The 15,388-nt window shown below is 47.9% G+C and overlaps 1 protein-coding gene across 1 annotated transcript in view; it reads right to left on the reverse strand.

Annotated features, from left to right (window-relative positions):
* Positions 1-5,836: 5,836 nt before the first annotated feature.
* Positions 5,837-15,388, reverse strand: part of IMPA2 (inositol monophosphatase 2) — an 85,077-nt gene continuing 75,525 nt past the window's right edge. The window contains exons 6-8 of the mRNA XM_004469993.4: positions 11,492-11,600; positions 7,892-8,043; positions 5,837-6,392 (exon numbers count right to left, since the gene is read on the reverse strand). Of these exons, the coding sequence (XP_004470050.1) occupies positions 6,277-6,392; positions 7,892-8,043; positions 11,492-11,600 (377 nt within the window). The 3' untranslated portion in view covers positions 5,837-6,276. The remainder of the gene's footprint in view (positions 6,393-7,891; positions 8,044-11,491; positions 11,601-15,388) is intronic.

Below are 15,388 nucleotides of genomic sequence, written 5' to 3' on the forward strand. Positions count from 1 at the left end.
AGGGAGGGAAGCAGGGCTATGGGACCTGGGGAAAAGGAGATGGATGGGACATTGCTGTCTTCAAATACATCACACAGAAGGTGCCTCACTTAGTTATTCGTGGACCTAACAGTTAAAATTAGAACAGAGATGCAAGTTATAGGGGAGCACACTTAGGCTTGACTTATGGCAATTTAATGACTTGAAAAATAAAGTGGGACAAATGGCCTTGGAGAAACAGTTTGCCTACACTGGCAGTGTCCACAAGTGACAGGACATGGTCAGGACAGGGTAGAGGATATCTGAGGTTAGGAGGGTGGGAGGACCACCTTGTCTTTGCTCCTTTCCCAACCCTGGGACTCCACTCTGCAACCAGAACCTTTCACAGAGGGCGAGTAAAGCTGGGGGCATGGTGGGCACCTGGGTTCACTAGAAGAAGAGCCCTGAGGCTCAGAGGGACCAGTGTCCCCACACAACAGGCCCTTGAATCGTGTGTGCCTGCTGGGTTCAGCCCCTTCCCCATTCAGAGATGGAATTCCTTTCTTTAGATAGCAAAGTTATCAAAGTTACCCACAGGGGAAGCCGAGGTAAGGTATTTTGAGTAATTTATCCCCAAACAGCATAATCCTCTGCGAACTCCTCTCTGAATTCCGGATAAAGACTTTTCGGCCGGCAGTTTTTCTCTTTCCGTATCCTAATTGTATCATACCTCTGTCTTCTCACTTCCATGGTTTCTGATGAGAAATCCACACTAAGTCTTACTGGGTGTCCCTTGTATGTGATGGTTTCCTTCTCCCTTGCTGCTCTCAGAATTTTCTCTTTTTGATGCTTGACATTCTTAGTATGTGTCTTGGAGTAGGTCTATTTGGGTTTATTCCGATTAGGGTACACTGAGCTCCTTGGACATGTAAGTTCATTTCTGTCACAAGAGTTGCAAAATTTTCATTTATTATTTCTTCAAATACTCTTTCTGCCCCCTTTCTCTTCTCCTTCTGGAACTCCCATGACACATATGTGGTTGTTTTTCATGTTATCATTCAACTTCCTGACCCCTGCTCAATATTTCCCATTTTTCCCTCTCTATTCTTTCCTCTCTTCAGTTTCAGCTGTTCTGTCTTCTGTATCACTTATTCTTTCTTCTATTGTTAGGCCTCAAGGCAGGGCCTTTATGGATAACCAGAGATGGCATGAAGAAAACGTCAATACAAAAGTTAGGCAAGCTCACATTTATTACATCTGCAGAGGTAGGAGCCAAGGTCAGTCTAAAGTGACTCAGACCCGACTCCCTGTGCTGCATTTTCACTGTTGCTTAAATACCCAAGTTACTACTTAGCATTGGCTTTAATTATGCATTAGTTTTTATGCATATGGATGAACACACATAGCTGGTTATATAATGATATGATTACTATGTTCAGGAAATCATGCACATACATTGCATGATCAAGAAAGGGGCGGATAACTCAACCCCTGGGTTGGAAAATGTTAATTAAGCAAGTTGAAGTGAGGACAGCAAGGGGCTTCTTCTGTGCAGGTCTGGCCAACCGGTTGAAGCTGGTTTTCATACTTCATTGCTTCAACAGGATGTTTTTGACCACCAAAAGCAGAATTTGGTACTGAGAGGGTTGAATCTCATTACCTTCTAATTTATATACAATCCTTTCCTTCATGTCCTAGCAAAAGGGACAGAAACAAAGTTACTTTCATGTATTTGGTTATCATACATCCATCACTATCATTTTGAGTCTGCTGCTGTATGCCTCTAATGTGTCTTTCATTCCCATGAACTCTGTTATTTTTCTACTCAGGTCTTAAAATTCTTCTTTGTGCTTACTCAGTGTCTTCTTGATGTCCTTTATCTCTTGAGAGATATTATCTTTCAATTCATTAATTTGATTTTGGGAATTTGTGTGCATCATTAATTAGTTATCTCAAATCCTGTGTCTCTTCTGTAGCTTTGATATATTCCTTTGCTCGGGCCATTTCTTCTGTTTTCTTAGTGTGGCTTGTAATTTTTTACTGATGTCCAGGGATCTGATTAGGATGGTGAGTTTACTCTGATGCTCAATTTCTCTCTCTTTTGTAGGGATTTACTGGCAGGAGGCTGTGTTCTTTGTTTCTTGGATCAACCTGTTCTGGATCTTTAAGATTGTCCCTATTGGTCAAATCTGGGTCCTGGTCCCAGGATTGGGTTGCAAACAAATTTCCAAGGGACCTGGGGAGGGAGACTGTAAAGGCGAGAAAAAACTTCTCATTTTAATTTTCTCACATGCACTTCCTTGGTCCGCCAGTAGATGGAACTCTTTGGCAGCTCTCTCAGTTAAATGCCTGGTCACAGTGTTTGCTGCAATCTGGACCAGATCAATGTGATAGAGGATTCTGCCTGGAGGCTAAGAGCCTCGTAGCTTTCTCAGAGGCAGGCTTCCAACCTTTGCTGGCAGTCCCCTCCCTTTTCCCAGGTGGGAAATCCACTCCCCTCTGCATCCTCAATAGCCAGTGCCAGTCAGCAGAGAGGGAGATTGGGAGGGTCGGATCTCTTTGGTCCCTTGCTGGCTCCAAAAGCAAACAATGGCACAGCCCCAACTGGCCTGGAAGGGCTTGTGGGACACAGCAGACCAAATTTGTAAGTCAAAAGCTGAGTCAGCCTTAGGCTGTGTCCCTCTCTCTCCCCTTTTCTGGGGAGGTAGATCCCTGGGGCCCCCTTTGTCTGTAGCTGCTAGCCCCAAGGCTGAGAATTCAAAATTGTCTATAGGGTGGGGGAGGATGTCAGCAGTCACAGCTGTAGCTTTTAACCCAGTTTTACCACCAAGATTCTTTTTCTTTGCTCCTCTCTCTCTGGGGGATCTCCAGCCCTTTCCCTGGTGTCCTAACCCCTAGAAGATTTTTTTCCAGGCCATTTCTGCCTGCCCATTAGCTATTTTTCTGGGTGAGAAGAGAGTCCCATGTCTTTCTACTCTGCCATATTCCTGGAAGTCCTCCTCTCTGAATTCTATCACTGGCAGGGATAACATGCAGTCCTCTTCAGGAGGCGGATGGCTTGGAAGAATTACCTATGAGGGGTTGAGTGGCCCAGGAGAGCTGGAAGGAGGAGAGCTGGGGGAGGGGCTCACAGACAAAGGCGACCCAAGGATGGAAGACCCTCCAAGGGCCCAGTTTGGTGAAAGTGACTCCAGGGTGGGGGTGGAGGAGCCAGAGGAAGCAGGCATCAGGGAAACTTTCAAATCCTCTGTATTTGTTGTTGCTGGTATTAAATTAGGAAGGAAAAATTAGGAACCTGAGAGGAAAAAGTTAAGAGCTGGTTGGAAGTTTCTCTCTGCCTTAAGGCTGACTCTCCCTTCTGACTTAAATTTCCCAGAAGATACCTGGCCAGCCAGTTCATGTCCTGCTTAAATTCTTTTTTTTTCTTTTTAAGTAGATTAAACAAAAAAATTTAAAGATACTTTAGATTGCATAAATATTATATAAAAAATATAGGGGATTCCCATAAACCCCCTTCCCTCCCCCTCCCATACTTTCCCACGTTAACAACAATCTTCATTAGTGTGGTACATTTGTTACAATTGATGAGCACATATTGACGTATTGCCACTAACTGTGGATTAAAGTTTACATTATATTTTTTATACTCGGCCCTGCACAATTTTTTCAAGTTATGACAAAATATATAATGGCCTGTATATGTCATTTCAACATCATGTAGGACAAGTCCAATGTCCCAAAATGCCCTCATATTACACCAATTCCCCCCGCCCCCCCCCCCCCCCCCCCCGCTCAGAACCTCCAGTAGCCACTGCCTCCACATCAATCAAGTTCTTCCACTGCTAACAGTAAGTCTACTTTAGTCCATTGTTCATTCCCCAATCTTGAGGATTTTGGGATGGTGATGCCTACTCTCTCTAATTGAGAGGGGACTTAGATCCAGTGGGGCAGATCGATGGGACTATCTTGCTTGCAGGTGCAGACTCTCTCTGTTCCTTGGGATGGGAGTTGTCTATCATCATTTCCTTGTTAGTTGTTCGGGTGAGTCTAATGAAATGGAGAGTAGGTGTTGCAACTCTGCTGAGATTCAGGGCCCAAAGAGCACATGGACAAGTCAAAGATTTAAGTCTCTTGGACACACACCTATCAAATATAGTACTAAGTATAGGCTCAAATAGAAGGGGCAAAAGAGCCATGTGCAGGAAAACCACAACTAAGTTCAACTCTGTCACTGAGGAGCATAAATTCCAAAGTAAGGCCCACTTGCAGGGTACCAAACTCCTGAGCTGTCTACCCTGCCTATAGTGTCTTGATGTCTCTAGGGCCTTCAGGAGCCCTGCTATTTGAGGCAATATTTACTGTGGCAGTCAATGAGATCCGGCTGAGATGTGCATAAGTGTAACCTCTGTAATGACCTCCCAACTCACTTCAAATCTCTTAGCCATAAAAACTCATTTGTATTTGCCCTTTCCTCCTTTTGGTCAAGGTCTTCCAGGTGTGTTGCAAGTTGATGCTTGGTAATAATCCCTCAGTGCCAAGGAGGCTCACCCCTGGGAGACATGTCTGGTTACCATAGGTCCTGAGGGGAGCGAGAAAGAAGAATAGAACAGATGGAACATAGGGCATTAGAATTGTTCTGCATGGTCTTGCAATACAGGCCATTTTAAATTTTGTCAAAATTTATAGAAGTATACAGTCCAAAATTTCAAATAATAATATAAACCACTGACCATGGTTAGTAGCAATGCTTCAATATTTGTACATCAATTGCAGCAAATGTACCATCCGCATATAAATTGTTATTAATAGGGGATAGGGAAAAGGCGGGAAGGTGTTGGGTGTATGGGAATCCCCTATATTCTATACATGACTTTTCTGTAATCTAAAGTTTCCGTCAAGATACAATGAAAAAAAGATACTAGGGGAATATATGGAAGAAAATGTCATTGTACATACAAGACAACAGGTCTTATAGTGATGTCTAATTTAGACATCACTATAAAAATGTCTAATTTTTTTATTATTTCAATTTTTTTGTGTAACTTATTTTTAAAACTATTGCTATTATTTCATTTACTTATTAATTTTATTTAGTTATTTTGTTGGCTTCATTTTTGGAGAGGTGTTGGATCACAGAAGGGTTGCAACTGTGGCAGGGGGAGATCATTGGTATTGGGTGCCAGTGATGAGGGAATGCATGGGAGGGTTCACCTGGAGCATACCTCTAAGGCATATGAATGTGTTCAAGTGTTCATGGGCATTGTCAAAGTGGGTGGAGATCCACACAAGAGCCAAAAGAATATCGAATTCCCATCCTGGAGAAGCTCTGCCACATTCTCTCACGGAACAGCAAAAATCCCAAGTACATGGGCAGTGACTAGCGAAGGAGGAGGGACCACTGACAGGACCTTGACATTGAACCTTTTCTTTTGAAATTGAAACTCAGCCTAGTACTATAGGTGCTTAAGCGTGAACTCCTGAGGGCCTCCTCGTTGCTCAGATGTGGCTCCTCTGTAAGCTGAAAGCATATAAACGCACTCCCTTCCCCCGGCGCGAGAATTATTCTTATATACAACTTTGTCTCAGAAAGACACAACAGAAGATACTTTACAATTTCTCCTCATAAACTGACCACCAAGCAACAGCATTCCAGAGATTCGTTTTTCAGCCCTGCATTTCTCCTGTCTGTCCCAGGTTTTGTATTTAAAGGCTACGATAATGACTGACACGGTTTCCACAGTGCTTAACAAAGGCAGCAGACAAACAAGGAACACGGCCAACTCCGGGTTTTGACACGCACACCTTCCTGGAGTGCCTGGGAGGTGTGTGCTGTTTGGGGAGCCAGGCCCCGGTGTGCGGCAGCAAACAGATTTGCAGAGTGCGTCATTGTGATTTATTGGGTTTTGAAGTACCATGGGGAAGGGCCTGAGAATGAATCCACTTTATCAGCAGTTCCAAAGCGTTATTACCTGAGATTTGCATTTGGGGTGGGGGCGGAAGGAGAGAGAGATGCAATTATCAGTAGGCACGTCCATGAGATTTGGCTTCTGGCTTAGACAGGACAGCTTGCACACCCACCTGAGGAAGGCTATGTGAAATTAGAGAAACCAGCTGACACCACATCCAGGCGAAAGGCAAGGGGACTTAGAAAGATGCCACATCCTTTACAGGCAGCACCTCCCTTTGGGGGTGGGCAGGAGCGCGAAACACGTGATCCAGAGAGCAAGCCGTCCCAAGGAATCCTGCTTGAGCTTCGGTCTTCCCAGAAGGGCCGCTCATCACCGCATCAGCGTTTCGCTCCTTGTGGTAGGCTCCTTTTCACTTCTCATCATCCCGCCCACAGTTAATAGTCTGTAAGGCCTGAGCTATGAGCGTGGCCATTTCCTGGGTGCCAGCGGCAACCACTCTGCAGGACATGAGGTCGAGGGGCCCGCCTGGAGACAGAAAAGGGGAGCAGTCGGACCGCGGGTCACCGCAAAGGGCTGGGACTCCCGTTGGCATCCGTTTATCACGTGCACACAAACCAAGGGCAGTAAAGCTGTCAAAGCACTGTGCAGTCCCCGGGACCCTGACCCAGCGGCAGGTCCCTCGCATCGAGCCGCCCGGAGGGAGGGCTGGGCACGCCATCATCTGCTTTAAACCAGATGCGTGCAGGCCAGGGCGACCGCGCCTCTCCCTGCTAGGGCTTGGAGTCTAGCCTGGGGGAACGGGTGGTGCGCAGCCCAGCACCAGGGCCGACACCCAGAGGGCAGGAGCCCCAACCCGGGGCAGCGTTGCCTCAGCAGTCATGAGCATGAAGGTTCTGAGGCACCAGGTCTGGGGTGTCTGGACTCTGCCTCTGACAGGCTCTAGGGGTGCCAAGGCTGCTACTGTGGGCACCCTCAGAGCACGCGTGTGTGTGTGTGTGTGAAGACAGAGCCCTGCATTCCAGGTGTGTGTGTGTGTGTGTGTGTGTGTGAGAAAACAGAGCCCTGCATTCCTGGTGTGTGTGTTGTGAAGACAGAGCCCTGCATCCCCTGGGGGGTGTAGAGGACAGGTCCGGCAGGTACCTGGTGGGGTGGGGAGAAAGCCCCACCTGTCCCTGGGCTACGAGGGACCCTGCTGAGGGGGCTCCCTGGACTGGCAGCAGACACGAGTGCCTGCCTTTTGGAGGGGGAGACTGGCCTGCCTGGTCTCGCCACCTGATGCTGACGATGCCTCTTCCTTTTTAACCTTTTTGGCAGCTCAACCAAGACCTTTCACGGGAGTTATGGGAAAAAATAGAAATCACAGGACCAAGGGGAGCCCTGCAGGTTCAGCCCAGGCTCTGGACCAGGGGAGAATGGTGTGAGAAGGCTCCCCCGAGTCTCTGGTTTGCTAGCCTCAAACACTCATCTGCGGTCTGCGCACACATGGCTGACACGTGCGGCCCGGCGCCACCCGAGGGCTGCGGCATGGATGTCCGCCGCCTTGACGCAGAGGAATGGGGCCGTCCTTCCGCTCGGTCCTCCTGCAGCCCAGCGGACTCCCCTGCTCTCGGCGGGGCCTGATGTGACTCCGAGCAGGACCGAACTTCTCTGCCTTGGTTACCTCGTTCATAAATTTCGGGAACGGGCACTTGCTCTGCCTCTCTCAGGACTCTTGGGCGGGTTGGATGTGGGTGAAAGCCCCTTTGAAAATGGCTAACTTTGTGTGAATGTGGAGGGATGATGTTATTATTACCCAGAAAACATGTTCTGGCCCTGAGGTCTGTTTTTAGACCTAGAGGGACAGGAAAGAGGGAAGGCATCCCACGCCGCTGGCTCTTGCAACTCCCCTGCTTCGGGCGCTCACTGGGAGAGACTCTGCGAAGGGGCAGTCAGGGCTCGCCTGGGACCCTGGAAAGCACCGCTCCCGAGGCCTCATCTAGTTTCCTCTGTTGTGTGCCGGGGGGGCCCACGCGGGGAGGGCTCACCTGACGTGTCTATGACGATGCCGCCTGCTTCCCTGATAATGACCGTGGCAGCTGCCAGGTCCCAGCAGTGCAGGCCAAACTGGTAGTAGGCATCCGCGGCCCCGGAGGCCAGGTGGCAAAGGGCCAGGGTGGAGCTTCCGATCACGCGCACCCTGCAAAGAACCAGAGCACGTACAACGGCCATTTGTTCCACAGAGAGCAAATCCCCACGTCAGGGGCCCCGCGGTCCTTGTGGCAGATTTCTGCCTCCTGGCTCCACCCAGGGGACTCTCTTCCATCGGGCATCCTCGGTAATTGAAAATGAGGCTACTGACAAGCTCTGGGTTTAAACATCTAGGGTCTAGAGCAGGGCTGCCCACAGAGCTTTCTGCAGGGATGCAAAGTTCAGCCCCGCAGGACCGACTAGCTACCCACACTTGACAAGTGCCTAATGCAACTAAAGAACAGAGTTCCTAATGTGATTGGCTCTTAAATTAAATGTACTAAATTGATCCCACCTCGTGTGGCTAGTAGTTTCAGCACAGACCGTGAGGGAAGACGAGAGAGTCACTGGGAGGTTGACTGACTTTTCCTAAATGGTTACAGGCATACCTCAGAGATACCATGGGTTTGGCAGACCGCAGTGGTAAAGTCAATATCGCAAGAAAGCGAGGCATGGAAAATTTTTGGTTTCCCAGTGCATATAAAAGTTATGTTTCCACTATAGTTTAGCCTGTTAAGTGTGCAACAGCATCATATCTAAATAAAAAGAATGTACATACCTTAATTAAAGATACTTTATTGTTTAATAATGTTAATTGACATCAGAGCCTTCAGTGAGTCCTAATCATTTTGGCAGCTGGAAGGTTTTATCTTCTGGCTGATGGCTGCAGACAGATCAGAGTGGGGCTGCTAAAGGCTGGGCTGGCTGGGGCAATTTCTTAAAGTAAGACAAGAGTGAAGTTTACCGCATCAATTGACTCTTCCTTTCACAAAAGATTTCTCTGTAGCATGTGATGCTGTTTGATAGCATTTTACCCAAGGAGAACTCCTTTTCAGAATTGGAGTCAGTCCTCTCAAACCCTGCCACTGCTTTATCAACTAAGTTCATGTAATATTCTACATCCTTTGTTGTCAATTCAGCAATGTTCACAGCCTCTTCACCAGGGGTAGATTCCATCTCAAGAAACCACTGTCTTTCCTCATCCATAAGGAGCAACTCCTCATCTGTTCAAGTTTTATCATGAGGGTGTAGCAATTCAGACACATCTTCAGGTTCCACTTCGAATTCTAGTTCTCCTGCAGTTTCCACCACACCTGCAGTTCCTTCCTCCACTGAAATCCTGAACCCTTCAAAGTCATCCGTGAGGGCCGGAATCAACTTCGTCTAAACTTCCATTAATGCTGATATCTTGATCTCCTTCCATGAATCACAAACGTTCCCAATGGCATCTAACCTGGTAAATCCTTTTCAGAAGGTTTTCCAATTTTCTGTAGCCCTACAAAGTATATTTCTTAAATAACGACTTGAGAGTTGAGACGACTCCTTGGCCCATGGGTTGCAGAATGCATGTTGGTTAGCAGGCACAGAAGCATCAAGCTCGTTCATCAGGCTCTTGGGTGACCAGGTGCATTGTCAACGAGTAGTCATATTTTGAAAGGAATCTTTTTTTTCTGAGCAGTAAGTCTCAACTGTGGGCTTAAAATATTCAGTAAACCATGTTTTAAACAGATATGCTGTCATCTGGGCTTTGCTGTTCCACTTACAGAGCACAGGCACAGGGCCCTAGGGTTTTCGGAATGGTAAATGAGCTGCATTAGCCCCTAAAGTAGGGAGTCAGGCTGACTGTGAAAGCTTTGAAGCCAGGCACTGATGTCTCCTCCAGCTATGACAGTCCTCGGTGGCATCTTCTTCCAGTAGAAGGCTGTTCCACCCCTACTGAAAATCTGTAGTTGAGTGTAGCCACTTTCATCAATTTCCTCAGCTAGATCTTCTGGATAGCTTGCTGCAGCACTCGCTGCTTCACCTTGCACTTTCATGTTATGGAGGTGGCTGCTTTCCTTAACCCTCATGAACCAACCCCTGCTAGCTTCAGGCTTTTCCTCTGGAGAACGGAGGAGAGTTAGGGCCTTGCTCTGGAGTAGGCGTTTGCTTAAGGGTTGCTTGATCTTCTATCCAGACCACTAAAACTTTCTCCACATCAGCAGTAAGACTCTTACTTTCTTACATTTGTGTGCTCACAGCCGCAGCAGTTTTAATTTCCCTCAGGAACTCTTCTTTTGCGCTCACAACTTGGCTGACTGGCCAAGAGGCCTAGCTTTCGGCCCGTCTTGGGTTTCAACATGCCTTTTTCACTAAGCTTACTCATTTCTAGCTTTTGATTTAAAGTCAAGAGTTGTGCAACTCTTCCTTTCACTTGGACACTGAGAGGTCTGCAGGGTTATTAACTGGCCTAATTTCAATTTGTTGTGTCTCAGGGAGTAGGGACGCCGGAGGAGAGGGAAAGAGATGGTGGAACAGCCGGTCGGTAGCAGTGAGAACACAGACAACTTGTCAGTTAAGTTCTCCATCTTATATGGGTGCCATTTGTGGCACCCCAAAACAATTACAACAGTAACATCAAAGATCACCGATGACAGATCACCATAACAGAAACAATAACAATGAAAATTTTGAAATATTGCAAGAATTACCAAAATGTGACACAGAGATACGAAGGGAGCACATGCTGTTGGAAAAATGGTGCCAACACTTGCTAGGGTTGCCACAAACCTTCAACTTGTGAAAAATGCAGTATCTGTAAAGCGCAATAAAAGGAAGTATGGGGAAGTGGACTTGGCCCAATGGATAGGGCATCCGTCTACCACATGGAGGTCCACGGTTCAAACGCCGGGCCTCCTTGACCCGTGTGGAGCTGGCCCATGCGCAGTGCTGATGTGCGTAAGGAGTGCCCTGCCACGCAGGGGTGTCCCTGCGTAGGGGAGCCCCATGCGCAAGGAGTGAGCCCCGTAAGGAGAGCCGCCCAGCGCAAAAGAAAGTGCAGCCTGCCCAAGAATGGTGCCACACACACAGAGAGCTGAAACAACAAGATGACACAACAAAAAGAAACACATATTCTAAGCGCCGCTGATAAGAATAGAAGTGGTCACAGAAGAACACACAGCGAATGGACACAGAGAGCAGACAACTGGGGGGGAAGGGGGAAATAAAAAATAAATCTTAAAAAAAAAAAAAGAGGAGGTATGCCTGTATTAGATCAGTGGTCTGTCTGAAGCTAGGTTGATCTACGAGGGAAGCTAAGTACATACAGGATTCACCGGGCGGACAGCTGACATCAGTTACCTGGATTATTAAAACATGGAGCAGAAAGGAAGTGGGCCCTCCCCCCGTGTCCCGGTCCCTGGCTGCCTGGCTTCTGTAAGGAAAGGCTCTCCAGAGACGGACGTCCCACGGCTTTCTTACACCCCGTGCCCCGGCAAGCCTCAGCATGGAGCGCATGGGCGCCGCCTGCCCCTTACATGTGCACGTTCCGCTTTATGGTCCCCAGAGGGTTTTGGCAAGACTGTGCCTTTGGCGCTTTCCTCTGGTGCCAGGGTGACCCAGGAACGGAAAGTTCTTACCCGTGAGCTTTGGCGTGGAGTAGCCGCTCCATGTTGCCGAGGAACAATCTCAGAGTGGCGGGGTCACGCTTGGGACCGACTTCTGTTAAGACTAAGGCCTTTGCAAGATCTGCAATAGAAAAAACGTCCCATCATCAGAAAAATCAAGCCCGGTTTGTTCTAACTGAATAGTTAGGGTTTTCCCTGAAGTGAACTTCAAAGAGCGGCCTCTTAGCCTTCTCGCAATAAGTATCTTTTTTTGTTGTTGAGTAGTTTATACTATATATGTTTTTTTCTGATAGCTATGTTGAAACACAAGGATGTGGTAAAAATAAGAAAAACAAAAATCACACTCCAACTATATTTCATCATCATTCCTTTAAAGCGGCTTTCTTTTTCCGAGGGCTGAGGCTTTTCAGGTCTCTCTCTTCCCAGGGATACTCTGCTCTTAAAAGTAGCATGAAGAACTCGGAAGAGTTCTTATGGAAATCACAGTCATTCGATCACAAATAAAAGCAAGATGACTCCAAACTGGGGATGCCCAACATCTGGGGGGAAAATGCCTCATCAAATAAATGTCTTTGAAAAACCTTTCTCTAGCTGCGTGCTCACGCTGATGGAACTTCAGACAATGTTGTCTTGGAAAGGGAGGTTTCTCAATTCAGAAGAAAAGTCAGTGTCTGCGGTCTGTGTGCACTTGAATGTGGAGCAGTCAGCTAAGTGCACTGTTGACGGATGCAAGGGGGATGCCCAATGCTGGAAAGCCTGCCCTTGCTCCCCCAGACCCACTTAGTGTGTGTCCCACCTCATCGAACCTACTGCTCATGATGCAGCCACACAGATGTGTTCAGGCAAGAAAAGCAGAGCTACTCCGTAAAGTGGAGGGAAGAACGGACTCCGTGGAGTCATTTCACTCAATGTTTCCATCTCTCCCCCAGGAACCGGAATGGCATTAGAAGACCATTTCCCCCAGATGGCATCTACACCTGTCTCGTCCTTCCATCAGAGGTTCTCATTTTATACTTTAAACACTTTCTGAAAAATGCTTGGCTCCCCACCAAAGCAGCATGTCTTTAAGAGGTGTGCAAGCCCTTGCCAGGCACACTCGGCGTGAAAGCAAGTCAATGATGCACCCTCACGTTTATAAATACTGCCTGAGGGACGCTGGCATCATCCAGCCCACAACAACAGACAATGGGGCCCAGGGGTGCCAGGTATGCAGGGTAATCTCTCCAGGATCTCGGTCTAGGTGGGATCCAGCCAACCTTGCCATCTCACCCTCCCAGCTCTTCCCTCACTTGGCCACAAACCGCAATGGTAATTTCCAAGAAAAGAAAACAACCTTTCAGCCCATTGTGTCCCCCCTCCCCACTTTGTTCCTATCCTGGAAATCAAGGTTCTGATCTCTGGAGGCTGCAGCATGAAGCTTGTCTTTGTTCAGTTGTTTTTCCTTAAGGATTGTGTATTAAACACACCCACTCCTGAAATAAGTGAGACTGAGAAAAACTCACAAATCTCATCTTGGCATAAGGTAGTATCTCAGCTTGCTTCAGGGCTGCTGATACAAAGCACCAGAAATGGGTTGGCTTTTATAATGGGGATTTTATTTGGAATAAAAGGCTACACTTCTGAGGCCATGAAATGTCCAGCAGAGATGCTTTCTCACCAAAGTCGGCTACTGGTGACTCTGGAGTCCTGCCATGTGGTGAAGCAAGATGGCGGCCAGTCTATGCTGAGGTCCCTGCCTTCCCCTTCAGAATCGCCTATCTCCCAGAGCTCAGCTGTGGGCGACCAGGCAGAGGGCTTGTCTCCTTCCAGGCCTCCTCTCTGGTCTTGGCTGCTCTCCTTTCTTCCTGAGTTCAGCTGTGGGTTATCAGTCATATGGCTGGTCTTCTTAGCCTTGGGCTACTCAGTGCACCCTGCCTCGTTAGGGGCTCTGTGGCTGAAGCTATGGCTGCTAGCGATCCTCAAATCTCTTCTTACATGGTGTAGGAGTTTGATATTATTGATGGATTCCAAAAAGAAATATTGGACTATGTCTGTAAACTGGTCTTTTCCTCTGGGCATATGAGCTTATATTGGATTCAGAGGTAATCAAGTAAACCTCTTGTGCCAGTGGGGCGTTGAGTCCCTGCCCCTGGGTGGGTGGGGACTCACATGTAAAAGCATGGCAAAGGACAGAGTTGAGGGTTCTTAATGTTGGAGTTTTGATGTTGGAGTTTGATGCTGAAGCCTTAAACTAGAGCCCCAGGAAGTCAGCTGACAGAGGAAACAAAAGCTAGTCCCAAGAAGAGAGGAGCCCAGGAAGCCTCAGCCCTTGCAGACGTAGGCAGCCATCTTGCTCCAACACGTGAAAATAGACTTTGGTGAGGGAAGTAACTTATGCTTTATGGCCTGGTATCTGTAAACTCCTATCCCAAATAAATACCCTTTATAAAAACCAACTGATTTCTGGTATTTTGCATCAGCACCCCTTTGGCTGACTAATACACATGGCAAGATAAAAAATGGTGGCTTCCTCTCTCTGTCTCTTTATATCAGACCCAGCAAGAGGGCAGAGACCCAGCTCGAGTCACGCCTCATTGATTTTCAATAAAAAGGGCCCCACATTCACAGAAATGGATTAGTTCAAGGACATACTCTTTTTTTTTTTTTTTTGGACTCACCAAATTCAAATGGTCACAAGTGGCAAGAGTAGCAATGGTAAAAGGGTGTGGGCTGTCCCATGGGCAGTGTGGGCATCAGGAAAGTGTGTCTGCAGAATACCTGCAGAGGTTCCATGTGTTCGCATGAGTGGCTGCACCCTGCTCAATTTCTCCCACCTCCTGAGTTCTCACGTCAACCAGCTATCTGAGCCGGATGGTGCCACTGGTGGGAAAACCACCTGCCTCATGCCTGCCCCACCCCTTCCTCTGGGCCTCCCCATCAGGGGTCCAAGGGTTGGCTTTGCTCTGTTCATCCCCGTCTTTCTTCTCAGCTTCGTTAACTCCATCTTGGCAATCTTCCTTTCACAAGCACATGTGGCTTCTCTTGTGTTCCTTTATGTTCCTATAACTCTTAGGCTACTGAGCCTTGCAAACCCCCTTCTGTCCATTTGTGAGGCACAAAATCCACCGTTGCAGCTAAGTACAAGAGTGGGGCAAGTGGTACCCAGTTCCGTTACTAGGGAAAAATCTTAAGTGTGAGATGAAATTAGAAGAAGGGCCAACGCCATCAGCTCCTATAGACCAAGTGGCGCCCACAAGCACACTGCTTCAGCCACACTCTTGCCACCCTCCCGTGTTCTCACTGGCCCATTGTCTGTTCATCACACCCACATGGCAAAAACCAACTGACAGAGCCCAGCTTCTTGCCTTCTCCCTCACCGGGCCCTGGGCTGCCCAATGCTGCTGGAGAGGCCCACGCCCCTGGGCTGGCTGTCTCTAAAGCTCCTGGCACAACCCTCACCTGGGCTCTAAAGAGCTGGGCCACCCTGCTCTTGTCTCCCCATGACGTTAAACCCTCTCCTCAGAGAACAACGAGCACCAGAGGACAGCTACTTCAACCTGCCCCAGCACACACTCTCTGCCCCCAAGCCCTCCCACACTCCTGTCTTTAGGGACTGCATCTCCCTCCGGTCAATGCTACTCCATTTGATGTCTCCTTCCCCCTTCCCAGACTCACGTCCCATCCATGAATCCTTCTCCCTCCTCAGAATGTTAAATCTTTTGTTGGTTCCTGCCCTTCAGCATTTATGCCTAAATCGCTCTCTCCCTGGACAGAAATCTTTTCATCATAGGGTTCCTCCCTGTCTGAAATCATTTATTTGCTAACTTGTTTATTATTTACCCCCAATATGGAATCTAAGCTCTATGAAGGCAGGAACCTTGACTTGTATTGAGTGAGCATAACACTTACTTAGAAAAGGAAGAAGGGAGA

Source organism: Dasypus novemcinctus, chromosome 16 (assembly GCF_030445035.2).
Source record: "Dasypus novemcinctus isolate mDasNov1 chromosome 16, mDasNov1.1.hap2, whole genome shotgun sequence".
Taxonomy (NCBI): Eukaryota; Metazoa; Chordata; class Mammalia; order Cingulata; family Dasypodidae; genus Dasypus; species Dasypus novemcinctus.